The sequence below is a fragment of the Prionailurus viverrinus genome, chromosome B2 (genome assembly GCF_022837055.1).
Source record: "Prionailurus viverrinus isolate Anna chromosome B2, UM_Priviv_1.0, whole genome shotgun sequence".
Taxonomy (NCBI): Eukaryota; Metazoa; Chordata; class Mammalia; order Carnivora; family Felidae; genus Prionailurus; species Prionailurus viverrinus.
Window position 1 is genome coordinate 113,926,984 of NC_062565.1, and position 27,556 is coordinate 113,954,539.

Sequence of the window (27,556 nt, forward strand, 5' to 3'; positions counted from 1 at the left end):
TCCCTCTCTCTCTGCCCCTCAGTCACTCACACTCATGCTCTCTCTAGCTTTCAAAAATAAATATTTTTAAAAAATTAAAAGAAAAGAAAAATCAAATATTCTTGAGACACTGGTGAAATAGCAAAAAGTTATCTCCATTTACAAAATAGAAGCCAGGGAAGGTCTTTGTATTTATGTTTAGGAAATTTCTATTTAGGATGTGGAGAAGGGTGTCTACTGTGGAGACACAGTGTGAGATTAAGATAAATCCACCCACACACTTTCCCTACCTCACTGAAAAGGGAAGAGACACACTATACTGTATCCGACGTATAGTTGTACCAGTTCTATAGTCCATCTCTGCCAAAAATACGAAAATTTGCCTGAAAATGTCCTGTACTTTCTGATATCGGGGTTGAGCAACTCAAAAATTTATGGAATGAGATGTTTATTTATTAAACAGAATGATTAAAGGGAATGAAGTTCATCTGGAATCCTAAATTTTAAAAAAATCTGTAAAGATATTTTCCTTGTGGTAAATGTAATATATTTTCATTGTTGAAGATGTAAAAAATACACATAAACAAAATCAAGGAAAAACATCAAACCATAACTTATCCATCCAGAGATCACAGTGCAAATATATTGGTATATATCCTTTTCGCATTTTCTTACAAATCCATATGTCTATATAACAGGGACTCATACGAGACGTAACATCGTGTAACCTACTGAGCATGTGCATGTGTCAAAGTACTGTGGTGCAGAGCACAGGTTCCCATCAAGCTGCTTGAGTTGGGGTCTCACCTCTGTCATTGATTAATGGGATGACACTGGGCAAGTTTCTTAATCATCCTGCCTATGGGATTGGAGGTTTTGAGCAGAGGAGTCACAGAATCTAGAAGTGGAAGGATCAGAATGCCATCAGCCAAGGTCAGAGGTCTGTGAATAAGAGGTTTATAGCAGGGTTATCAGCAGCAGTTCAATCTATTGGACACCCAAATGGAAATACCAAGTATGCAGTTGGATTGTGATTTGAAGAAAAGGATGAATAAAGTTAGAAATGTGGGAGTCATGGCATATAGATGTTTCAAGCTTTGAGACTGGATAAGATCAAGGAAGTGAATGCAGATAGAGAAGAAGAGCAAGGAGTAAAATCTGGGCACTCCAAGACCAGGGGTTTAGAGAAGATGTACAAGGAAAGAAACTTTTAACTGTAATAAAGGTGGAGTTAATTAATCGGGAAAGGGTGGTGGGTTGATGTAGCTTCCTCAGATGGTGAGGAATGGAGACACCCGAGTAGATGCACTTAAATGATGTGTATTTGAGTTGGCAACAGCCACTCTGCTCCTGTACTCAGAACTCCAGCATCTCTGCTTCTCTGATCCTTACCAGTGTAGCTGTGTCTTTGGCATTCTTTCAGTACCTTCTTTTTTCTTCCTGTGAATAATCTGGTTGGTCTGTTCACATTTGCTCCCTTTACTTCATTTACTACCATTCTCTCTCAAACCCACTAGAATGAGGCTTCTTCCCCAACCCCAGCAGCAAAACTGCTTTTCTCAGCTTTACAAGAACTTCCACTCAACTGCCAGTCCTCTTTGTATCCTATCAGCAGGCTTTGACAGAGCTCATCACCCCCTCTTATCCAAAATCATCTTTGCTTTACCTCCAGCACACCACTTACTCCAGGGCCACTCTTTCTCAGTCATGGTTGATTATTTCTCACTTTTCTGATTTCTAAATTGCCAGAGTGCCCCTGGCTCAGTCCTCTGAACTTTTCTCTACTTATACTTACTCCTTTGGTGATCTCTTCTAACTTCAGGAATGTAAATATTACATGCTAAAGATTCTAAAATTCATATATGCAGCCTGGATTTCTCTCCTGATCTTCAGATTCATACATCCAACTACCTAGTGACATTGCCACTTAAATGTCAAATAGGCATCTGCAGTGTACTGTATTATTATTTGAAATATTTTTTGCCTTCTGCTTTTTACAGTCCTAGGATTATACTTAACCTTGATGTCAGAGTTGGCCACGTGACTTACTTTGATCAATGACATATGAGTAGAAGTGACTTGTGCCAGCCTGAGAAGAAGCCTTAAGGGCCATGATGTGGCTCCACTGTGCTCTTTCTTCCCTCTGTTCTAAAATCAGAACCATCTCTGCTCCTTCAGCCTGGGTCATGGGATGAAGTCAGCACAGCCAGAGTCAACATGCAGCAGACACACAGGTGAGCAAGAAATAAACTTTTTTGTTTTAAGGCACTAAGATTTTTGGAGTTGTTTACTGCAACAAACTTACTCTAAAGAGCCTGATATAGCAACTCAAATTCATATAACCAGAACTGAATTCCAAGGCTTCCTTGCTCCCAAACCTGCTCTTGCAGAGTTCTCCATTTCAGTAAATATCAGCTTCGACCTTCCAGTTCTTGGACTAAGAACCTGGGAGTTGTCCTTGATTACACTTGGTATCTATACTCCACATGCAGATCCTGAGGATACTTCGATGAACTAAAAACAGGCAAAAATGATAAAAATTCCTGAGAATTTTTGAGATTACATTCAAAGAGGATGAAACAGACAATAATAATATATAATAATATTAAATATTTAAATATTTAAATATAAATATCTAGAAGGTAATGGGCAGGATGGAAATGACAGAAAAAGGGAAAGGGAGAATTAGGGGGTGAGAATGAGGGGTAGGTTGCCAAGGTGGTCAGAATTGACTTCATTAGGGAAGAAACATTTGAGCAAAGACTTGAAAAAGGTGAGAGGAGAAATCTGCACTGCCCGTAGTAGAAAGGAGTGTGTTCTGGGCAGAGGGACAACCATTGTGCCTAGATGTGGGTGCATGCCTGGCTGGCATAAGTAACAACAAGGAGTCCAGTGTGGCTGGAGTAGAGTAAGCAATGGAAATGGTGGTGGTAGCTGATGTCAGAATGTGAGGAAGTGGGCAGGTGGCTTATTATGTTGAGACTTATGGATCCTCATAAGTAGGTACTTTGGCTTTTACTCTCAGTGGGATATAGAACCATTGAAGGATGTGGAACAGAGGAGTGACACGATCTGATTCACATTTTAAAAGAGTCACTCTGGCTGTTGTGTTAAGACTACACAGTAAAGGGGGCAGGAAGAAGGTTCGAAGTAGGGAGACCATATAGGTTATTGAATAATTTACATAAGAGGTGATGGTAGCTCAGCCAAGGTTGACAGTAGTGATGACATCAGATTCTGGATGTACTTTAAATTTCCTGATGGATTGGATATGGAGTTAAAGGGAAGCATCAGATATGATGTCAAAATTTTTTTCCTCAGTAGATGGCAGAATGGAGTTTTCCCTCAAGTAAGATGGTAGCAGATTTGGAAAGGAAAGAGCTTTCCCCATAGCCTAGTTTCAGACATGTTTATAATATATGTTATACATGTGCATAAGGTAGTTGAATAGGCAGTTGGCTACCCAAGTCTGGAGTTGAGGAAAGAGGTCTGTACTAGAGATTTAAATTTGGGAGTCACTGGCATACATGTGTTCACAACCACAGACGCGAGATTACCAAGGGGGTGAGCATAGCCAAAAAGAAGAACCTTAGTAAATATGTACAGCTTTTTGTATGTCAGGGGGAGAGAAAGGGAGGGAGGGGAAAATGGGGGAGAGGAAACAATGTTACAAAAGTCTAATTCAGTTTCTATGTTAAATAGGAGCACTGAACCTTCTATATTTAAATGCAAGTAAACCATATGATCCCTTACCATCACTACCTATTTATTGGTAATGACTTTTAAGAGTCATTTATTGAGAGTTTTGTGCCAGGCTTCCAGGCTTTAGTTCTCAAAATAATGTTTGCATTCAACACTATTATCCTCATTTTATAGATGAAGAAAGCCTTGACACAGAAAGATAAATAACTTAGCCTACATCTTCACAGATGGTAAGTTGTAGAATTTTCTGACTCCAGAGCATGATTGAAGCAAGGCTGCTACTAGCCCATATGGTGCCCTTGTGAAATCAAAAACACTCCATTTCCACAAGTAAAATGTAGTTATTGTCACAAAACCCAAATGGCTGATTCCCAGGGGGGCTAACCAGAGCACCAACTGGTAGCAGCTCTGTGTGCACACAACTGCCTATGCTTTTGCGTGATCCCACACCAAGACTTCAGACAAGTTTTAAATAGTTTGTGTTGCTTCTCCCACTTCCATGGCAGACACCGCTATCAAGCTCAAAGTTGCAGAATGGGAAGGAAGTCTTCAAAATTGCCAGGTAGGGGAGGGACCAATCACAGGTGTCACTAAGACAGGACAGGTGCACCTTGTGCAGGTATGTGCCAGTGTGCAGGTGAATGGTCTCCTGAGTGTGTGTGTGGTCATATGCACCCAATGTGGGTTTAAAAAAAAATTTTTTTTTAATGTTTTTATTTATTTTTGAAGGAGAGAGAGAGACAGAGTACGAGTGGGGGAAGGAGCAGACGGAGAGGGAGACACAGAATTTGAAGCAGGCTCCAGTCTAAGCTGTCAGCACAGAGGCCTATGCGGGGCTCGAACCCACAAACTGTGAGATCATGACCTGAGCCGAAGCCAGATGCTCAACCGACTGAGCCACCCAGGCGCCCCCCAATGTGGGTTTTTGTAGGAGTCAGCTCTCCACTGCTCTGGAACTCTTAGGCCTGCCTGTGATTTTAGAGGATATTTATCTATGATGCAAATTAACACATTTGCATTTATGGTACGCTTGTACAGTGTGCAATCTGAACACTTCCATGCAGCAACCTTATTCCTAGACACTTTTATTCATTAGACAATTGTTAAGTGTCTACCTACAAGCAAAGGGCTATAGGAGGCACTACAGTAGATTCACACTTGTTCTTTTTATCAAGGAACATAATTTCTAGTAAGAAAAAAGATATCTACATAAATAGTATACAATACAAAGTGTTTAGTTCTACAAGAGAAGTATTGAAAAACTGCTATGTGAATTCACAAGAGGAAGTACTTATTTTCAGTTTGGTTAATTTAAAAAAAAATGTCATGAAGGAGGTAGTGTAGCAGGATTCTCACACAGGGAGTCGTGACACTAAGGCTTTTCTTTCCAGGAAGCAACTTTATTCCTGCCAGCACCACTCAGTTGGGTTTGTACCCAAAGAACTGAGCCCCGAATGCCATGTGGCATAGTTTTTTATATATTTTTTACTTCTTGGTTTCCCGTATATGGTAACACACAAACATGCAGCCTGATTAAGTGGTCTCATGTTACAAGGTTGTGAGGCATGCTGTCACGTAGGCATATATATAGCCAGGTTGCCTTGAGGTTTTTTTTTGTTTTTTTTGTTTTTTCTTTCCTTAGGGAGGGGACCACAGTAGCTACCACAGTAGCATTTGAGGAATGGATTGGAAAGTGGATGTGCAGAGATGGAAACTAAGATATTTCAGAGGGAAAAGTGTGGATAAAAACAAAGTGATGTGAAAGTGTATATCAAAGTGTATATTACAGTGCATGAAAATAGTGGATACTTAAGTAAGGCAAAGTAGTGCATCAATTCTGAACTTTGCCATGGACTCCCGAGAGAGGCTAGGAAGCTATTATAGTGGTCCCCCAAACCATTGGAAAACTGCAAAAGGAATGAAAAATATCTTGAACACATGTGTACAACTACTTAAAAAATATATATATATATTTTAAGTTTACTTATTTTTGAGAGAGAGAGAGTGAGCAGGAGAAAAGCAGAGAGAGAGGGGGAGAGAGAATCCCAAGCAGGCTCTGTAGAGCCCCATGGGGGTCTTGAACCCACCAACCGTGATTTTCTGATGTGAGCTGAAATCAAGATTCAGAGGCTTAACTGACTGAGCCACCCAGGTACCCCTAAATGTCTTCAAATAATACAACAGAAATCATTCAAAAACGACTGCATTCACAATAGGGCTTTGTTATTACGTATTTTCTAAGCCAACAAATAACAAGGTTACTATAACAAGCTAGTCTAAGAAATTTTTCAGTGTGAATAAAGGAGTTCTGTGTTCAAAAGGTTGGTGGGGGCACCTGGGTGGCTCAGTCGGTTCAGCATCCAGCTTCAGATCAGGTCATGGTCTCTCCGATCGTGAATTCAAGCCCCACGTCAGGCTCTGTGCTGACAGCTCAGAGTCAGGAGACTGCTTCGGATTCTATATCTCCCTCTCTCTCTCCGCCCCTTCCCAGCTCACTCTCTTTCTCTCTCAAAAATAAATAAACATTAAAAAATTAAAAATAAATTCTGGTGGATTCCTGAGTTAGACCAACTTTTATCATAGTGGTCTAAACCAACCTTGTTTATTTTAACAATTAGAGAAATATATGGCACATTTTAGACGTTCAGTAAATGCCAAGTATTACAAAATGAAAAGCTTAGGTCAAATCAGAGTCCACCCTGAGTATCAAATTAACAAATTGGGGCTTTTGCGGGGGGGGGGGGGGCGCGATAATTACTGAGTAACAGGAGAATGGAGGAGGGAAACTAATTAGAGGGTTACTGTAGCATGAAAGCATGAAGCAGGAGCAATGAATTTCTGGACTATTACAGACTATAAACTACAAGACTCCACATTTATTTACCTGTGTATTGAGGAATGTGAAATAAAAGCCGCTATTTTGATCTAGCTGGTGCTGTAAACAACAAAAAAGTAGACAGATGAAGTTCAGTTTTGGATATTCTGAGCTTTAGCAAAGCATCGTGGCTGAAAATGCACACACGAAAGAAAAGATCAAACATAATCTATGTTGAAAAGCAAGCTCTAGAAATTGTGCTCATTCGTTTAAAACGTACGAAATTTTTAACACTTTTTTCTTTCTCTCTCTCTCTCTCTCTTTTTTTTTTTTTCTTTTTTTCTTCAAAATAAAGCGAACTTCCACCTTCGGAAAAGAAAGTCCAACGTACCCACCAAGTTCCTTTTGGCCAGACATGAGGGCGCGCAGCTGACGTCATCGCGACGGTGCGCGCTCCTGCGTCTCGAAGGACGTGTTGCGTCTTTACCAATGAGACGCAGGGGGCGGGGCGACTCCCGTAGCCACCAACGGCTCTTCCCGCTAGCACCCATGTGCGTACTCGCACGCCCCCTCGTGTTTCCTGGCTTTGAGGACCATCCCTGCGTCGCCCTTTGTCTATCGTCATCCTGGATCAGCGCGTGCGCCCAACTCCTTGCCTTTCTCTGCGCCAGGCGAAGGGCGACGCCTCCAGGTAAAACTGAGGAGGTGCAGGAGGCGGACTCTGCGCAGGGCCAGTGGTGCCCGAGCCGTCATAGCTCTTGGCCACCCGGAGCGGGTGCGATGGCGGAGGATCAGAGGTGCGACAGCGTGGGGTCCGAGCCTTGCTCTGAGGCAGCGGCGACTGCGGAACCTAAGGTGTCTTCATCGAAGACCGCCGAAGTTGTCTCAAGATCGTCGAAGCCCGAGGACTACAGTAGCAAGTGCGTGTTCTGCCGGATCGCGGGGCGGCAGGAACCGGGCACCGAGCTCCTGGACTGTGAGGTGGGCTGCGAAGCGGACGGGGCGTGGGTGCGGGAGCCCCGGGTCCGAGGCCTCGCGTGGCGGACCGTGGTGCGGTCGTGTCAGGCTCCCGGGAAGGAGGGAGGCCTCGCAGGTGTGGACCGGGATTGGGGAGGCTGGGTGTCGTGGTGTTAATGACGGACTTGCTTCTTTCGGAGTGGGGACTGTCTCCAGCAGTATTCTTGCTGTGCCGAAGGGAGGACATTGTAGTGATAAAGCCGAACACTTCGGCTTCTGTCTGCTGATACCAGGTATTTGGCAGAAAATAGCATTTGTGATCTGTTTTTAATTGAGGGATTCCTCCGCCGTGTCCCCCACCGCCTGCCTTTCTAGACACTGCTTTTAAATTCTGCGCAGTCTGCTACTGCTACTGAGGAGGAACCTGGTGGAAAAGAGACAATGGTAATTGGGGAAAGCTTCTTTGTGAGACTGGAATTAGGCTGGGGGCGGCGGGGAGCGGGGCAGAGGTCGAACTATTTCTTAGCCGGCGCAGATTTCCACTGCAGAGTACAGTTCCTACAGGTGTCGACATTTGGAATGTATGCAGATTTTCAGAGCACTAAGATTTTGCTCAGATGCTTGCACACAGACACCTGCTACACGTTTTCTTCTATCGGTTCTACTTGCCTTTAAAGAAGCAGCCTTTGGAGAGGATCAGCTCCAGAGATTCTGGTATCTTTTTAGTAATCATTAATGCGTTCGTTAAAAGTGAACTGGAATCTGTTCTAAGCACCTAGTGTCGGAGATTCACTGGCGAATAGGATAAAGGATAGTCAGTGTTCAGCTCTTGTAATCTAAAGGGTGGGATGAATACGGAGGAGACAACTGATGACAGTGCTCTGTGCTTGGTGAGGTGGTTCTGCCGCTTGCAGTATTTTGCTGAGCTGTGGGTTTGGTTCGGTTTGATCCCGCCAGCCACAGCCCCAATCTAGTTTTAGACAAGGTGGTCAGTTGTGTCAACCCAGGGTTGGGTCTGGCTCTGTGGGTGTTACGGAAGGGCAGTGGAACAAACGTAAGAAATTATGGCTGGACAGAGGGCTGAAGTGATGGACCTTGACATCTGTGCTGAATGGGGGAAGGAGTGAAGACAGGCAGCAGCTGACTGGGGGGAAGACCCAGTAGTCAGTTGTCTGCCAAGTAGGCCTCTTGAGCTGATCCATAAAGTCTGCAGGGACCACCAAGCTCTCCTCCTTCATTCACTCCTTATTTTACTAAATTTAAAATTAGGCTAGCAAGAGGTAAAGTCAGGTTCTTAACTTCACAGAATTCAGTATTTCGTAGATTCCCAGAGACTGCTTTTAAATTTTGCACACTCCAGCACCGATGTTGAGGAAAACTAGGAGATAATAGATACTAGTAGTGTAAAAAGTTTGTCTACAAATAGTTGAGGGGGGGGGGAGTGGGATGGCCCAAACTTGTATCACAGGTTTTGTTGTTGTTGTTTTTGTTGGCCAAAGGTCAGGGTTTTTTCTTTGTGAAGAACATTTTCAGAGAAAATTATGTGAAAAGCCTGGGAAATTTTTATAGAGGAAATTAGACAAATAAACACTTTTTACTTTTATACCTTATCTAGGGGGCACACGATGAATATAGACATTAGTCCATGCAATACAGAACATAAGCAAGATGCACATGCTTGTACAATAGTGCCTCAAAAAGGTGCAGATCTTTTTACAATTGAATCTAGAATGATTTGATATATCAGAGCTCATTAAATGTTAAAGATTTATGTTTTTAAAAAGAGAACCTAATCTTTAGCCTATGTATTTTGTATTATACACATTATATTCCTATATTAATTCATATATGTTTATTTTTAGAAATAAATATTTAGAAACTATTGGGTTTATATAAAGTAGAGTAGATTTATAATTAAGTACAGAGGAGAACATTGATTTGGAATCATTGGAGGTACTAGCATAATGTGTGGGTCAGTCTGGGAAACCTTTCTGGCAAAAGCTAGAGAAGGTTCCTCACTCCATAAGCATCCATATAGTGTTTTCTTGTTGTATACTGAAGAGACTAAACAAATACTAGACCACACATTCTCAGTGGGGGAGATATCACTTCTGAGGGGATAAAAGTTGGTTTTGGGGTGCGGTATCTTACTCTTTTTGTATGAGGCAAAGATAAACATAGTGGACACAAACAGAAAAAGCGTAATCTGCGGTATTAAACTATCATGACAGTGGAATCAGGAAGAAAAGTCTTAAGAATGTCTTTTGAGGGGTGACAGTGAAGAAATGGTTGAGAAACACAAGGCTAGATGTTTATTTTCACTTTGCTTGAGACCACACTGAGGAAATACTAGTTTAACTTTGATGTCCTCCCCCTTCTTAAATCAAACCTCAGATGGCAGGGTACTGAAATGTTCCTTCAAATGTTATTTCTTCTTAATTTGCTTTAGATATTAGGGGTCAGTTGCAGAAATAAAAACTAGTTACTTAAAGCAGAAATGGATTTAATATAGGGAATTAGTTGCTAAAAAAGTCGTCGCAAGAGCTGAAGGAACAAGATCTAGAAAAGCCTTCAAGAATGACATCCAGAACAGCATTTGCAGAACTGGAGCCCTGAGGAGCCATTTCCTGTGCCACAGTCAGGAAGGTGACTGCCATTGGAGCTGAGACTTCAGGAAGAGGTCTCTTGAGGTGTGACCCAGAGGTGAGGAAGCAGTGTGACTGCCACTGTTGAGCGGTGTCTCCAGTGAGAGCACTGTTGGCAGTTTGGGCTGGATTCTGCTTCGTTGTGCACGGCTGTTCCGCCTCTTGCAGGATGTTTTGCATTTCTGACCTCTGGACAACGAAGGCCAGTAGCACCTACGTATTTCTACTCTTCTTTGAGCAACAACACAGCGGCAGAGCTCTACTGCACCTGCTAGCTCCACACCAGTAGGCCATGGCGACAAAACAAGGGGTGTCTCCTGTGTGTCTCTTGACTCCCAGGAAACTGTTGAATAGACATTGGAATGGGAGGGGAAAGGAAGAAAAAGGAAACTGGGTAGTCCTACAGCTGACCAATTCGCCGGCTGGAACTAGCCAAAGCAACAGAAAGATGGCTTTGCTTCAGGTTAGCTCGTCAAAGCACCTAGGTCTGAAGTACATCTAATTGGCAAGAGCTGAGTTCCATCTGGGGATTTTGGCTTTTTAAAATTTCTGAAGTACTAAAGACACAGAAGTATTTGCAGTGGAGGTTGAGTACCTACCTACCCTGTTCACCGCAGTTTATTTGTTGTATGTAAGTGGATGCTTAGCCTACATTGCTTAGATTCAGTGGTATAATGAGGTCAAGAGAGACTAGCTGTTTGTCTAATCTGTGCATTCTCAAAAGTGTTAAAAATTGATGTTTTTGCCTGGGGCAGGGGCAAAAAGCTTATTATTTATATATATGAAATACAGGCATAGCATATAGGATATAAATGGATGTCCGAATGGCTGTGGTTCTAAAATATCAGAGGAGGGGAGCAATTAGAAAAAAAAAATCTATAAAGTTTCCTTAGGGGGATGATAATGCGAAAAGGCTGAGAAACACTGTTAAAATCAAACAGTGGCCAAAATTCCAACTTAAGGTGTTTTGCAAGGACAGACTGAAAGATCATGGAAAGTCCATCTCTTATTGGAAAAGTATGTAAAAATTATAATGACATCATTAAAATTTTTTTTTAAATGTTTATTTATTTTTGAGAGACAGCAAGCAGGGTAGGGGCAGAGAGAGAGTGGACAGAAGATCCAAAGTGGGCTCTGCACTGACAGCAGCAAGCCCGATGTGAGGATCAGTTTCAAGAACCGCCAGATCACGATCTGAGCTAAAGTCAGACACTCAACCACCTGAGCCACTCAAGCGCCCCCACACCATTTTCTTTTCTTTTCTTTTCTTTTCTTTTCTTTTCTTTTCTTTTCTTTTCTTTTCCTCTTCTCTTCTGTTCTCTTCTCTTCTCTTCTCTTTTCTTTTTTCTTCTTTCTTTCTTCCGAGGATTAGAGGAGGGAGCATTGATAGCTTTATCTTTGTATTTAAGCTTCTGTCATTTATTCACATTTATTTATTAAACAGTTTTTCAGGCTTACTATGTGTTATTCACTTGAAGTTCAAGGATAAACATGGCATGTCCTATACTTGACAAGCTCACTGTGATCTGCGTTGAAAGCATAAAGGAAGGGGCGCGTGGATGGTTCAGTCGGTTGAGCATCCGACTTTGGCTCAGGTCATGATCTTGCGGTCCGTGAGTTCGAGCCCCGCATCGGGCTCTGTGTTGACAGCTCAGAGCCTGGAGCCTGCTTCCGATTCTGTGTCTCCCTCTCTCTGCCCCTCTCCCACTCATGTTCTGTCTCTCTCTCCCTGTCAAAAATAAAAAAAACTTAAAAAAAAAAAGAAAGCATAAAGGAAAACTTCTCACTTAGTGGTTGTCAGTAATGGAGAATCAAAATTCTGTTTTAGAGTTACTTGAAATATCTTTTCTTTGTGTAGTTGTGTTATCAACATGGCAAACAGGATTATTTGTTTCTGTTTTCAGTTTTTAGGGATTACCTTTTTTTTTCTATTTAAGTCCAAAAAGTATGTTAAATATTCATGTTTTAAAGTCAAAATTGTAAAGAAAAATACATTCGGAAAAATGTAGCATCCATTCTCTTGTCATCTTTACCCTGTTGCTCTTCCTTCACAAGAAACTAAAAAACATATTTTTGGTTTATCCTTCTTCCATTGTGAGAATATGTATGTGTACGTTTAATTTTGTATTCGTCTTTCTTACATGAGAGATGGCCTAACAATTCTCCTGCTTCTTGCTTTATTTATTTATTTTTTTAACTTAGAAGTATATTTCAGGGACTCCTGGTGGCTTAGTCGGTTGAGCTTCTGATTCATGATTTCTGCTCAGGTCACAATGCCAGGGTCATGGGATTGAGCCCTGCGTTGGGCTGCATACTGAGTGCGGAGCCTGCTTAAGATTCTCTCTCTCCTTTTGTCCCTACCCTGCGCATGCATGCTGTCTCTCTCTCTCTCTCTCTCTCTCTCTCTCTCTCTCAAAAAAAAATATTTTTCAGCAATCATTTCATAAGTATATAAAGATCCTCATTCCATTTTATAGCTATATATTACTTTATTGTATGTATTTACTATAATTTATTCAACCAGTCTCCTAGTTCAATTATGGACCCTTGGGTTATTTTCTTCTTTTTTTCTTTTGCTTGCTTTCTTTCTTTCTTTCTTTCTTTCTTTCTTTCTTTCTTTCTTTCTTTCTCTATCACAAATCATGCTGTAAAGGATAGCTTTGTACATGCATCATTTCATACTTTTTTGTCATTGTATCTTTGTAATGGGAGACAGTGTTTCTTAAAATGAAGAGTCTAAAAGGAGCACCTGGGTGGCTCAGCTGGTTAAGCGCCTGACTCTTGATTTTATTAGCTCAGGTCATGATCTCATGGTTTGTGAGTTTGGGCCCCTCATCGGGCTCTGCAGTGACAGGGCAGAGCCTGCTTGGGATTCTCTCTCTCTCCCTCTGTCTCTGTCCCTCCCCTGCTTGTGCTGTCTCTCAAAAAAAAAAAAAGTCTAAATAATGGCTGGTTCAGTAGTAGCAGTGGGAGAGAGGGTAACATCAGAGGGCCAATTTCAATATTTTAGAAAGCTTGATGGAAATCTAATTCAATCATTGATTGCATAGGCTAAGTTTACTACAGGATCTTAAAAGTAACCATTTCCCCCTCCTCCCCATCCTCATCTTATGGACAAATTACACTTAAAAACATTTTTTTTTAATTTTTATTTAGTTTTGAGACAGGAGAGACAGAGCATGAGCAGGGGAGGGGCAGAGAGAGAGGGAGACACAGAATCCAAAGCAGGCTCCAGGCTCTGAGCTGTTAGTACAGAGCCTGATGCAGGGCTCGAAACTCACAAGCTGTGAGATCGTGACCTGAGCTGAAGTTGGACACTTAACCAACTGAGTCACCCATGTGCCCCGACAAGTTACTCTTTAAAAAAAATAAAAAGATTTTATTTAAATTCCAGTTAGTTAGCATACAGTGTAATATTAATTTCAGGTATGCAATATAGTGATTCAGCACTTCCATACATCACCTGGTGCTCATCACAGCAAGTGCCCTCCTTAATCTCCATCACCTATTTAACCCATCCTCTCACCCACCTCCTCTCTGGTAACCATCAGTTTGATCTCTATAGTTAATATGTTCCTTGGTTTGCCTCTCCCTTCCTTTTACCCCTTTACTCATTTGTTTTGTTTTTTAAATTCCACATATGAGTGAAAGGATATGGTATTTGTCTTTCTCTGACTTATTTTGCTTAGCATAATACTTTCTAGCTCTATCCACATCATTGCAAATGGCAAGATTTGGCTGAGTAATATTCCATTATATATATAATATATATATCATACACACACACGCCCTACGTCTTCTTTATCCATTTATCAGTCAGTGGACCGTTGGGCTGTTTCTGTAATTTGGCTATTGTAGATAATGCTGCTATAGACATTGGGGTACTCTTGCACTGTTGGTGGGAATGTAAACTGGCGCAGCCACTCTGAAAAGCAGTATGGAGTTTCCTCAAAAAGTTAAAAAGAGAAGGAACTACGCTGTGATCCTGCAATTGTACTACTAGGTATTTATCCAAAGAATACAAAAATGCTAATTCAAAGGGATACATAGACAAGTTACTCTTAAAAGCTGGATAATATTCAAGATTTTCATGTTATTGTGCCTATTCGTTTTTGCAAATCTGGGTTGAAGGTACGTTAAGTGAGGACAGCAACAAAGTCAATAATTAAACATTATTAGTATTATTATTTAAATGTTTATTTTTGAAAGAGAGAGAGATTGTGAGCAGGGGTGTGTCAGAGAGAGAGGGAGACAGAGAACCCCAAGCAGGTTCCATGCTATCAGTGCCGAGCCCAACACAGGGCTTGAACTCATGAACTGTGAGGTCATGACCTGAGCCAAAATCAAGAGTCAGACGCTTAACCAACTTAGCCACCCAGGCACCCCAAACACTGTTTTAATAAAATTATGTTGTGGGCATTTTATGGAAATTTTGAGATAGGAAAGGGACACATAATACCCTGTTTTTGCTGCCTTCCATTTCAATCATGGCGCTCCTGAGGACTAAAGTAGACAAAAAAGTCTCATTTTCTGAAGTGTGGTCTTATCAAAAGTTGACTTGTCAGTCCCCTGAACCTTAGGTGATGAGCAGTATGGCTCCTGATAAGGAAGTTCATGGTATAATATGTACAATGGACTTTCACCATTGTTCTCATTGAAACCAAGATTACTGGTAAGGATATGAGGCCCTCATTAAATTGAATTTTTGATCTTGAAACAGAGAACTAATGAGCAACAGTGTATTCTGGGAATTTTTCTGAGGGAAACTTGTTGATATACTGATTTATAGTGATTTTAATTTTGACTTAAAAAAATTACTGAAATGTAGTTGACACACAATGACAATTTCAGCTGTACAAAATAATAATTCAATAATTCTATACATTACCCAGTGCTCACCATGGTAAGTGTAGTCACCATATAACATTATTATATTATTGAGTATATTCCTTATGCTGTACTTTTCATCTCCATAACTTATTTTATAACTGGAACTTTGTACATCTTAATTTCCTTCACCTATTTTGCCCCCCCCCCCTTTCTTCTAGCAACCACCAATTTGTTCTTAGCATAAGAATGCCCTCTGGGTGCATCCATGTTGTCAAAAATGTCCTTTTTTTTATGTCTGAATGTATTGTGTGTATACATCATCTTCTTTATTCATTCATCTGTTGATGGATTCCTGGGTTGCCTGCATCTTAGCCATTGTAAATAATGCTCTACTAAACACAGAGGTGCATATATGTTTTTGAATTAGTGTTTTCATTTTCTTTTGGTAAATACACAGTAGTGGAACTGGTGGACCATATGATATTTCTGTTTTTAATGTTTTGAGGAAACTCCATGCTATTTTCCACAGTAATTGCACTAATTTACCTTCCGATATAATGGATTGGACACTTAGTACAATATACTGGAGTTTGTTTTAGTATTTCAAAGGCTTTTTAATGTTGCAAATATAATAAAAATGTATTTATATACAGTTTATGGAAAAATGTTTAAAAAGGTAATCTCTGTAGATGCTAGATGATTTTCTTGTTATAATTGAGGAATATCTATTTTGTAAAAAAAATTGTACAAGTGAAAAAGAATTTATCAATCTCGCTATGTTTCTGTAGTCAAACTTTAGAAGTACATATTAAGAGTGAAAGACCCTTAGGTAGGTAGAGATGGAGAAATATCTAATGAAAATAAAACTCTATCATTGTTGGTAATGAAGTTTTAATTAACTTCATTGATAATTTTTTTCCTGAAATTAGCTTTATATAAATCTTCTCATTTTCTGGAATAAATGAGCATGTCATGAAGGGCAGTAAGGCTTGTCTTTGTGGACTAAATGCATATTCACAAAATTGCCCAGGTGGGCTTAGTTGTAACGTAAGTACTATTTCCCTATCAGACTGAGATTTATGGTATTCAAGACATGCCAGAACAGCATTAGGAAGTTCTTAAAAAAAAAAAAAATCCACTAACAAACGATATGTTTTCTCCTTCAGAATGAAGACCTAGTTTGCTTCAAAGATATCAAACCAGCAGCACCTCATCATTATCTTGTGGTGCCAAAGAAGCATATTGGAAACTGCAGAGAGCTAAAGAAAGATCACATAGAACTGAGTAAGAGGACAGTAGTGTTCTTCTTAGTTATATCGTTTTCAGTTGGCATCAGTGATGGCCGTGACAGTTAAAAGAGAACAAGTCTGGCAGGTATTATGAAAAAGGAGCATTATGACTCTTCAAAATTTCCACTGTGAAAATTTTCAAATATATACAAAAATAAAGAACATAATGTAGTCTCCATATATTCATCACCCAAGCTCAACATTTATTAACTCGTGGCCAATCTTTTTCATCTGTTAACCTTCTCCCACTGGATTTGAAATTCCAGACATCATATTATTTAATCTTTAAGATCTCTAAAAGATAATGCCTCTTTATGTTTTTTTAAGTGATGGCTTTTCTCGACTCTGGAAATGGAAGATGCTATTTAAAAAATAACAAGCAAATAAGTTGTGATATGGCCTAGAAGCTCATATTGCCTGGGAGTGAGACCATATTGGTACCTCCCTTGTAAGCTTCTGGTGTAGATGAACTGACACCAAAATTTAGTTATGAGGTTTAGCAATGAATTTTTCACTTCTGAAAAGAAGATTTTGAATCTTGTCCTTATAGGATTATCCTGTATTTTCCTACTCATGATTTCTGTGAGTTACCAGTTATCATTTACTAAGACATTTCTAAGTTCACTTCATATATGTTTTGATAGCCTTTGCCAGTAGGGTCTGGGATTAGTTTGGTCAGTAAATTAAGTAGCCGATAAAATAGATAAATTGGGCCAGATTATTTTGGTGTTTTTTTTGTTTGTTTTTTAATTTTTTTTTAATGTTTATTTATTTTTGAGAAAGAGAGAGAGAGAGAGAGAGAGAGAGAGAGAGAGAGAGAGAAAGCAGGGGAGGGGCAGCAGAGAGAGAAAGAGAGATACAGAATCTGAAGCAGGCTCCAGGCTCTGAGCTGTCAGCACAGAGCCTGATGTGAGGCTTGAACTCATGAACTACAAGATCATGACTTAAGCCTAAGTCAGATGCTCAACTGACTGAGTCACCAGGCGCCCCTGGGCCAAATTTTTTTTGAAGGTGAATAAGAAATATCTTTGAGGGAAAACTTTGATGTGTACTTCATTAGTGTTTAGACTACTGAATTACCCGTTTTTAAATTGTTTATTCTCCATATTGCCAAATGCCTTAGTCATCTTAAGTTCTATGAGTACATTCCATACTCATCCCAGCAGGTAAAGGCCAATATGTATGCAATATTTAATATCAAGCAACAGCTACCATGCCTTAAGTATTTCCTTTTTATACTGTTTTTAAGGAGCGAAAAATATGTTTATGCTTGGTTTTCTTTTTCTAATATTTCTTCTATTTTATTGAAAGTTGTTATAATTGTTGCAAATAAAATGTTACCAATTTTGAAGCAGCATGGTAGGTGTTTGAGGTTTCATTACACTGTTCTGTCTGATTTTGTTTATATTTTAATAGTTTCATAATAAAAGTTTAAAAGTTCTTTCAGGGTGCTAGGTTGCTCAGTCTGTTAAGCATCCCACTCTGGATTTCATCTTGTGGTTTGTGAGATCGAGCTCCATGCTGGCAGTGTGGAGCCTGCTTGGGATTAGGTCCCTCCCCCTCTCTCTGGCTCTCCCCAGCTTGCTCTCTCTCTCGCTCAAAGTAAATAAACTTAAAAAAAAAAATATCTTGCAATTAATATTTTTATACAGTTTATAAAGTTGGGAAAATAATAAGCATATGGAAGAGTTCAATAACACTGTCACAAGCACTGTGATTATAACTGATATTTATAGAACTCCACTTAACTATAGAATACACAATTTGTTGAGACCACATGTTCATCAAGGTAGGCCATATTCTGGGCAGTAAACTAAGTCTAAATACATTTCAAATGATTGAAATCTTATAACATCTGTTCTCAGATGCAATGGAATTAAAGTAGAAAAATAATAAAATCTAGAATAGCACTAAGTATTTTTAAATTAACATACTTTTAAATAAGTTCTAAATAAATAGGTCAAAGAAAACAATATTGAATTGATTGGTAACAAAAATCCAACATATCAAGATTTGTGGAATTTGCCAAAACAATGCCTACAGGGAAATTTATAGCTGTCTGTGTTTATGTTAGAAAAATGAGGTTTAAAACCAATAACCTAAGTTTCTGCCTTAGGATGCTAGAAAGGTGAATCAGTCAAAACCAAGTATAAAGAAAGACAGAAGACATAACAGTGAAATGTAAAGGAGACAATAGGTTTTACTCCATGTATTTTGAGTTTGATTTTAAGTGAACACATAATTATGATTGTCATGCCTTCTCAATGAATTGAGCCTTTTTTATCATTGTAAAATGTCCCTCTTGATCTCTGGGAATACTTCTTGAGTCTATTTTGTATGATATTAATTTAGCTACTTTAACTTTCTTTTTTTTTTTTTTTTTTCTCAACGTTTATTTATTTTTGGGACAGAGAGAGACAGAGCATGAACGGGGGAGGGGCAGAGAGAGAGAGAGGGAGACACAGAATCGGAAACAGGCTCCAGGCTCTGAGCCATCAGCCCAGAGCCTGACGCGGGGCTCGAACTCAAGGACCGCGAGATCGTGACCTGGCTGAAGTCGGACGCTTAACCGACTGCGCCACCCAGGCGCCCCAACTACTTTAACTTTCTTATTGTTCACATTGGGTATCTTTTTCTATACTTTCAACCAATTGAATATTAATATTTAAAGACTTGAAGATAGCAATAGACTTGGGTCTTGCTTATTTATCATTATATTTTAAATTTAATGTGAAAATCTGACTTTTAATTGTTTAGTTCATAAATGTTTAATGTAACTTGATACAGTTCAGTTTAGGTCTACTGTCTTGCCATTTGTTTTCTGTTTGTCCCATTTTTTAAAAAATGTATTTATTTTGAAAGAGAGAGAGCATGAGCTGGGGAGGGGCAGAGAGAGAGAGAGAGAGAGAGAGAGAGAGAGAGAGAATTCCAAGCAGGCTCCACACTCAGCATGGAGCCTGCCACGGGGCTGGATCCCATGACTATGAGATCATGACCTGAGTCAAAATCAAGAGTTGAACCCTTAACCAACAGAGCCACCCAGGTGCTTTATGCCCCATTTTTTGTTATTGCTCTGTTTCTTTCCTTCCTTCTTGTGGTTGATCAGATATATATATATATATATATATATGTATATATATATATATATTTTTATAATTCCACTGTAATTTATCTCTTTCCTTTTCATGTATTCCTCTTCATATTAAAAAAAATTATTGCTCTAGAGAAATTAAAATATAATTGTGTAATTAATATAATATATAATTATATATAATATATATAATACATATAATTATGTATATAATATATAATTAATATATAATTAATATAATAATATAATTGTGTAATTATCACAGTCTACTTAGACTTCACATTGTAACAATTCATGAAAAATGTAACTGCAACACTTTGTGTTATTGTTGTCATATATATTACATCTACACACTTTATAATATGGTACTGTTAAAAGCATTGCTTTAAAGCAATTAAAAGAAAAAAAAAACATTCTTTACCCCCATGTCTAGGATCTTGGGAATATTTTAAAAGAAAACAAGATACAATCTTGCTTGAAGTAATGAGCTTTTTTGGATGATATGTTACTGTCGTCCTCCTGGATCAAGCCTGACTTAGAGAAGAAAAATTAGCAATAATTTTATAATCCTCTTTATGATAACCATCTTCTGTAGATTCTCATTTCTTCCTCTTCTAAATACTTGACTGCACCATTCAGAAATAAAAGAGGTCTAAAGCTTGGCATTGTGCTTTGGACATTGCAGGTTACCAAATTTTTTCTCATGGGAAGCATATTTCCATCCAAAGGCCATAAAGGACCAAGATAATAAAGACAGTAAGGCAGAGAGAGTTTGGAAGCCAAAACAATTATACAAACATTTAGCTAGTCAAAGGTGGCCTGACACAAAGTGCTATCATATCTCTAATTTTGACTGAAAGACAAATTCAAAGTTTTCCCATCTGTCTTTTCTTAATTCAAGTATTTTTTTATTACTTGGTCTCCTTATGATTTGAATTAGACTTCAGTAGGATCAGATGTCCTAAGTAGTCACTTGATAGTACCCCTTAACAGCTGTTCAAAGTCAACCTATACATGACGCTTTGTGATAGGTTGAACCTTCATTTCAGTGCTGATGGGCAAACTTCTCAGTAACTTAAAACTATTAAACAGGTGGTTTAAATGTTTACCCATTTGATACAACTTTTGACTGGGACCCTAAAAATTAATATTAATTACAACTTAGTAATGTCTCCTGCTGTGTAATGTTGTTTCTTTTCTGTTTTATAGTTGAGAACATGGTAACTGTTGGAAAAAGCATTCTTGAAAGGAATAATTTCACTGACTTCAAAAATGCGAGGTATGTGTACTTGCAGATAGAAACCAATATATGCAATTGTTTTTTCTGAAATATTGTTTCTTCGTGGGAAATGAGAGCAGAGGCGGCAGAGAGCCTGGTTTAAATGCAGTTTTCCTGAGAGTGAAGCATTCATTGTTCAGTGGTAGTGTAAATTTAATAAATAAGTCTTCTTCCTGTCATGTCTCAAGATTTTCTAATGATTGCCACTCATAGTTTAGACAGACAAGTATATTTAAGCAGTGCATAGGTAAAATAGTTGAGTCTACCTTTCTTTGTTCAAGATGTGTTTTTCTATAAAATTGTGTGTAAATTGAATTTCTTTAGAAAATATTTTATATGATTTAAAAATGTATTATTATACTTGTCATGTGAAACTACTTGAGTTTTTTCTCTGCTGAACTGAACTCTGGCATTCGCCAAAGTTTGAGCAAAAAGCATGTAATAAAAATATTCAACTTGGCAATTATTTTAATTAATCTAAATAGTGGGTTTTTTCCTTTTTAAAAGACTTGTGACTTTGCCTAGTGTGACCAAAGGAGTAGCAAGGCAGGTGTAGCAGAGATCACGTCTAACATCAGAACTGGAAGTGAAAGAGATCTGAATTCTGATGTTATCTGTGCTACTTGCTGAGTACTGTGCTTGTGCTGGTTGTGCTACCTGAAGACATTTAACCTCTCCAAGATAACACCTGCTCTGCCTACCTATGGGCTCAAATAAGATGGTGTGTGAGAAAACGCTCTGAAATCTGTTAAGCACTATTCAAGAGTGATAATGACAGGGAACAGATAGTATTTGAGACCCTTTGGCCAAAAGCAGCACGTTGCCTTTCCAGTCACAGGAGTGTGTACTAGAAGAATGAACAGCACCATGAGAGTCAAGAGCCCTGAGTCTCAAGCCTGTCTTTACCACTTCCTTACTTGGGGACCTTGGGAAGTCTCCCACTTTCTGGATTTTGGCTTCCCCATCTTTGAAATGAAAGGGTTGAATGAACCCTTGAGTCGCTTCTACCTTTTAGATTAGTTGATTCTATATTATGTGAGCTCCTGTTTCATGGAGGGAAGACCCAGTCTCCTTTTCTCAGTAGTGGTGGAAGCTTTTCAATCTGTCTTGTGTATCTGACTCCACATTGTCAGCTATACTGTTGCTGTAGCATAGCCCTTCTCCCATGCCTTCCTCCTACACTCCACTCACTGGAGTTTTTTGTTTGTTTGTTTGTTTGTTTGTTTGTTTGTTTTTTAATGGAGACTCACAAATATTTGAGTAGGCAAATATTCCTAGGCTTGGATTATTCTTACAGGTATGCCTTGCTCCACTCAGAATTGCTAAGTGGACTTACAAAACTGTGAACTTACTTTTAAGAGGTAGAATCACATTTCTTAGTAGAAATTTGTTAGTAGTCCAAGGAATTCTCTTATGACTGTTTTATAAAGCAGATAAATTGTGAATAATTAGGTTATCTTCATTATTAAGAAACTTGAGTGATGATAAAATTTTTAAAATAATGGTATAATTAATCTCATTACTGAAATATTGGTTGGTAAGGAAATCACTATTAAAGGAGAAAGCACACCATCTACTGGCTATGTCCTGGGATAAAGGAACCCTTCTACTTGAGTGTCCTGTAATTTTTTTTTTTTTTTAAAGATTCATTGCAGAGCCATATCTTAGGAAAATTAAAGGTTAAAATGTTAAGGACCAAGGTGATAAAACATAATGCCAAATTAGAATTCATCAAGGTTTTACTGAGGCATAGTATGCCTTTAAGCCCTTCCTTGATGAAGAGTTTGTTACTATGAACTTCACGAAAAGAGGAGGAATTGTGAATACTTTTAAGTATAGAAAGAAGGCAGTAAAAGATACTTGAGTGGTAACCTGTTTGGGACTTCCTTAATGTTTATGTGTTTTATTGTAAAAAAAATAGTTTTAAACTATTGTAGAACTGATTTGCCAAGTATCTCTTACCTTTCTGTTTTAGAATGGGTTTCCATATGCCGCCTTTTTGTTCCATTTCCCACTTGCACCTTCATGTTCTGGCACCTGTCGATCAACTTGGCTTCTTATCAAAATTGGTTTATAAAGTGAATTCCTATTGGTTTATCACAGTAAGTGTTACTATTGTAGTAGCTGCATACAAAAGTATTTAAAATATTTGTCCTTTTTGTTGTAGACCTTCTTTTCTTGGCAACACTAGGCACTTACAGCTCTCATAGACCTGATCATCTCTTTTAACATACTGCTCGAGTGTATGAAAAATAATATTTTTAATTTGAGGGATTTTCCAGGTTATCGTATCTGTAGGAAGAGAAGCTATGGCTAAGTCTCTCCATTGCAGGCAGTGGGTATGATATAAAAGAACCATGGCATTAATAGTTTAGAATCCAGGGTCCAATCTGGATTGAAATTGTGGCTCCATTAGTTATTTGAGGTACTATGTGCAAGTCACGTAAACTTTTTAAGGCCCAAGTTCTTTATCTGTTACCTACTGATAAGGAATACTGCCTACCTGTAGAGTTGATGAGTGGATTGATAAAATAATTTGTATGTAAAGCACTTAAAAGTACCTTGCAAATAGTGCTAGTAAATATTACCTGCTGCCTTTGTTATCATCAATATTATTATAGAAATGAATTTTTGTAATTTTCTAGTTTAGAAAAGGACTGCAGTAGTAGCATCACCTGTCAGATCTGAGGTGGAAGCTTTGAGCCTAAAAAAATTCTGTTTTGCTAGTGCAAAAGTAGAATAGAATTCAGCTGATTATAGGCCTGTTGCTGGACAGTCAAGCCTTAGTTGATAAGTGACTGTCCTTCCAAGGCCACTTGACTAATACCAGTTGCTATTGTGTCCATGATGTTAAGGTGACCTGTAGTTGCCATATACAAATTATCACTGAATTACAAATTAAATAATTACTGTTAGTTAATGCATATTATTATTATAGCCATGGTACAGAAGAAATTAAAAAGCATGATTTCTAGAAACTTCGTATTTCAAACTTATCCCTCTAATTAACTTGTCCAGATGATTAATTTAAACATAATTTAAGATACATATGTGTGTGTGTGTGTGTATGTGTGTGTGTATGTGTTCAAAATTTAAAAAGTGGATGTTTGACAGGGCAGTTGGTGTGGTCTCTTTAAAAAAATCAGTGTGGGGGCGCCTGGGTGGCTCAGTCGGTTAAGCGGCCGACGTCGGCTCAGGTCACGATCTCATGGTCCGTGGGTTCGTGCCCCGCGTCGGGCTCTGTGCTGATGGCTCAGAGCCTGGAGCCTGCTTCCGATTCTGTGTCTCCCTCTCTCTCTGGCCCTCCCCCCGTTCATGCTCTGTCTCTGTCTCAAAAATAAATAAAAAAAAAATTTAAAAAAAATTAAAAAAAAATCAGTGTGATTAAAAAAGGAATGTTTTTCCTTATTTGTATTTTTTTTTCTCTTTTTTTTTTTTTTTTTTTTTTTAAATTTTTTTTCAACGTTTATTTATTTTTGGGACAGAGAGAGACAGAGCATGAACGGGGGAGGGGCAGAGAGAGAGGGAGACACAGAATCGGAAACAGGCTCCAGGCTCCGAGCCATCAGCCCAGAGCCCGACGCGGGGCTCGAACTCACGGACCGCGAGATCGTGACCTGGCTGAAGTCGGACGCTTAACCGACTGCGCCACCCAGGCGCCCCTCCTTATTTGTATTTTTGATTTTCTGCACTATCCATGCTTTTATAATAAAAAACTCATTAAAATATATTCTTGTAGGGTTTTTAACTATACTTCCTTACATGACTTTTTAGTTAGAAAAAAATGAATGAACATTGTAAGTTATAGGATCTGTTAATGGTTCATCCTGTGAATCTGAACTCTTCTTAAGTCTGTCAGTATGTATTATGAGACTTTGAAGAAAATTAAGAGAAAGATATTAAGGTTTATTTCAAAATCTCTTATATGATGTTTCAGATATATAAGATGTTTGAGAAAAGTATTTGAAACAATAATCAGAAGACTTGGTTTACTTTTTTTTTAGAGTGGTTTTAGGCTCACAGCAAGATTGAATGGAAAGTACAGTGAGTTCCGATATAACCTCTGCCCCCCATACTATAGACATCCTATATACCACAGTGATACATTTGTTGTAACCCATGAAATTACAGTGATACATCATTATCACCCACAGTTCGTGATTTACATTAGGGTTCATTCTTGGTAGTGTATATTTTATGGGTTTGGACAAAAGTGTAATGACATGTATCCCCCATTATAGTATAATGCAGAATAGTTTCACTGCCTTAAAAAATCCTCTGTGTAGCCACTGATCTTTTTAATGTCTCCACAGTTTTAAGCCTTTTGTAGAATGTCTTATGGCTGGAAAAATACAGTATGTAGCCTTTTCAAATTGGCTTCTTTTACTCAGTATTATGCATTTAAGATTCTTGCACATCTAGTTTACTTTTTAAAATGTCAGTATTATATTTATTTTCCCTTTCTTATTGATGCTTTTTAACAACTATGCAATGTGGATAAAAATCTGCCTACTTATATACAATATTGAATCCTTTTACTATAGTTTATAAAACTATTATATTGAGAAAATTTTTAAGATATTTTTAGGAACAGAATATGTCATATCCACCTCTTCTGCTGTGACTTATTATAATAGGGATGCCAGTGGAATTATTTCATGTAGGCTGTAATAATTAGAATTTAAAAATATGTTATGTTTTCAAAATTACAGGCTGATTGTTTGATTGAAAAACTAAGAACATGAAAATGTCAACAGTGGAAGATTTTCCTAATCTTGGCTCAACATAAACGAATATTTTGGTCCCTTTGAAGTCTAATTACCATTGTAAGGTTTGTTGGGTTTTATGAGAGGCTATTACTGGGTAGCCTTAAATCTTCTTTGAATGTTTCTTGAGATCTGTGATACAGTTACGTGGATACTTTGTCACTAACTTCTTTGTTTTAATGGTTACATGTCTAAGGTATAAGATACTGTAGATAATATCCCATTAAAACAAGTTCTGTTAATCAGGGAGGGCTCTATTTTCTTTTTTAAAAGTTCAAATGTTTTCATTTTTCCAGTAGTCAATTATAATCATGATTTATTTATGAAGAATAAACTGATACAGAAAGTACTTTGTCGACTTTGTTGGAGCCTTTATTATTATAAAGGGGGGAAAAGTAACCATTTCTTGACAGTTCTGTAATTTTACACACGAAATTTAAAAACAAATAGTACCATACTACATAGTGAGCTCTGTTCTTGTTGCTGGAAAGAATTGTATATGTATTCCGTTTTACTCAGATTTCGGGTGCTGGTTTTCACTTCTGAAAGCCTAATGTTTTTGTAATAAATTGAAAGCTATATAATATACATAAAATAATTTCTAATGATGAATTTACAACAACAATCAACTTGGTTATCCGAGAGAAGTCGCTGTAATGGAATTTTACCTATAAGAGCATAAATGGGGAAGGAATACAAAGTGGTTATAATAATGTTATTAAAACTGGACAGAAACTGTTGTTTTATGGTTTGTTTATTGTACCAAAGGAAAAGTAGCATTCAAAAGTGGTTATGCTTAGCTTTTATCGTGAAGAAATCCTGATTAGAAAGTAGTAATAGATAAGCTTAGGTGAGAAAATTTATTTTAATAGCACAGAGTTAGCATTATTAATCTATCATTTCATGAGACCTATATCTTTAGAAATTGTGCTGATCTACACTAACAATAGTGAATGTGAATGAAGACTAGGTACTGAAAGCTTATCCTACATTGTGCCAGCATATAATAATACCATGTGCATGAATATAAATGAACACAAGGATTAAAGTTTTGATGTTAGAAACAGGCTGTGATGATTAGTTTTCTTTCTTATTTTTGGCATGATACTAAACGTAGTTTTATGTAATGAAATAATTATTATAATGTTTAGTTACAACATCTGGCCTATTTAGTTACAGCATCTGAAATAAATATTCATTTATTCATTTAGCAAACATTTGTTGAGCATTTAGCATTTACCAGACACTGCCAGGATCAGGAAATAGAGAAGTGAGAGAGGACAGTCTGTCTTCAAATGCTAATCTGAAGACAAAACCAGTGATTGTAGTGTAGTGTGTTAAGTGCTATAAAGTTCTCAGAAGAGGCTGTGGAAAGGAATACAATTTTGAGAGCAGGTTGTCAGTAGAACTGAATATTCAAGACTCAGTGTTAGGCAGGTAGACAGCGGGAGTTCAGTTAGGCCAAGAGTCCCACATGTACTTTTCTTGAGTTCTGCTTCTGTTATTATTTATTTTATAATTGAAATGAATGTTCACATTCCATTTTATTCACTGAAAGTGGAATTAGGGGTTATAGGCTCTCAAAATTAGATTTCCAGGGTTTCCAGGACAGCTTTGTTAAGTAGCTCTCTGAGCACCTACACGGATAAGCAGTTCCAAGTTTGCAGAAATTAAATATGACCACTTTCAGAAAAGGAATTTTCTGCATGTACAACATGTTGTACTATGTGAGTTTGCAATGGTATAATTGACAGTATGATGATAACATGTAAGGTATTTAAGGAATTCTCAAATGCCTTATGGACTCTTCAAAAATATGATTAGCCAACTGATTTAATTTATATATGTTTATACCCTCTCATAGTTGTTTTCCTTCTTTCTTGGAAAACCATTGATCCTCATATTCTTAGCAGCATTTGTCTTTTACTTGTAAAGATTAATAAGGTTACTACAGTTAAAATTCACTGAGCCTTTTCAGTAAAATATTTGATAACTTAGTAGCTATCCATAACATTAGCTCAGCACAAAACTAATTCATAACTTGTTTTTAAAATGTTTAAAGTACTATCTAGAGCATTATTTATGCATGTTATGATTTTACTTGTTTGTAATTGCAGAATTGTAAAATTATTAGTGACCTGTTTCAAATTGTTCTTACTTATATAAAAGAAGGCTAAATAAATATGGAAAAATACTATGTCAA

At 38.0% G+C, this 27,556-nt stretch overlaps 1 protein-coding gene and 1 long non-coding RNA gene across 4 annotated transcripts; one reads left to right on the forward strand and one right to left on the reverse strand.

Annotated features, from left to right (window-relative positions):
- Positions 1 to 6,975, reverse strand: LOC125166005 (uncharacterized). Its single transcript, XR_007152309.1, has 3 exons — positions 6,888 to 6,975; positions 6,566 to 6,616; positions 1 to 2,493 (listed from the first exon to the last, which is right to left on the reverse strand). It is a non-coding gene; the product is annotated as an uncharacterized LOC125166005 (long non-coding RNA).
- On the forward strand, positions 6,911 to 27,556 carry HINT3 (histidine triad nucleotide binding protein 3). Of its 3 annotated transcripts, XM_047859589.1 has the most exons (5): positions 7,053 to 7,477; positions 16,095 to 16,212; positions 20,518 to 20,587; positions 22,563 to 22,689; positions 25,300 to 27,556. In XM_047859589.1, the coding sequence occupies exons 1-5, from the start codon at positions 7,277 to 7,279 to the stop codon at positions 25,330 to 25,332; spliced, it is 549 nt and encodes a 182-aa protein (XP_047715545.1). In that variant the 5' UTR covers positions 7,053 to 7,276; the 3' UTR covers positions 25,333 to 27,556. The 3 variants fall into 3 exon arrangements, 1 of the variants encoding a protein (XP_047715545.1); XR_007152307.1 differs by lacking the exon at positions 25,300 to 27,556 and having other exon boundaries at positions 6,911 to 7,477; positions 16,095 to 16,302; positions 22,563 to 22,621; XR_007152308.1 differs by lacking the exons at positions 16,095 to 16,212; positions 25,300 to 27,556 and having other exon boundaries at positions 6,911 to 7,477; positions 22,563 to 22,629.

Coding starts and splice junctions, on each gene's coding strand:
- HINT3 (XM_047859589.1), top strand. CDS start 7,277: ATGGCGGAGGATCAGAGGTGCGACAGCGTGGGGTCCGAGCCTTGCTCT. Junction 7,478..16,094: donor CCGAGCTCCTGGACTGTGAG/GTGGGCTGCGAA, acceptor TTTCTCCTTCAG/AATGAAGACCTAGTTTGCTT. Junction 22,690..25,299: donor ATTCCTATTGGTTTATCACA/GTAAGTGTTACT, acceptor TCAAAATTACAG/GCTGATTGTTTGATTGAAAA.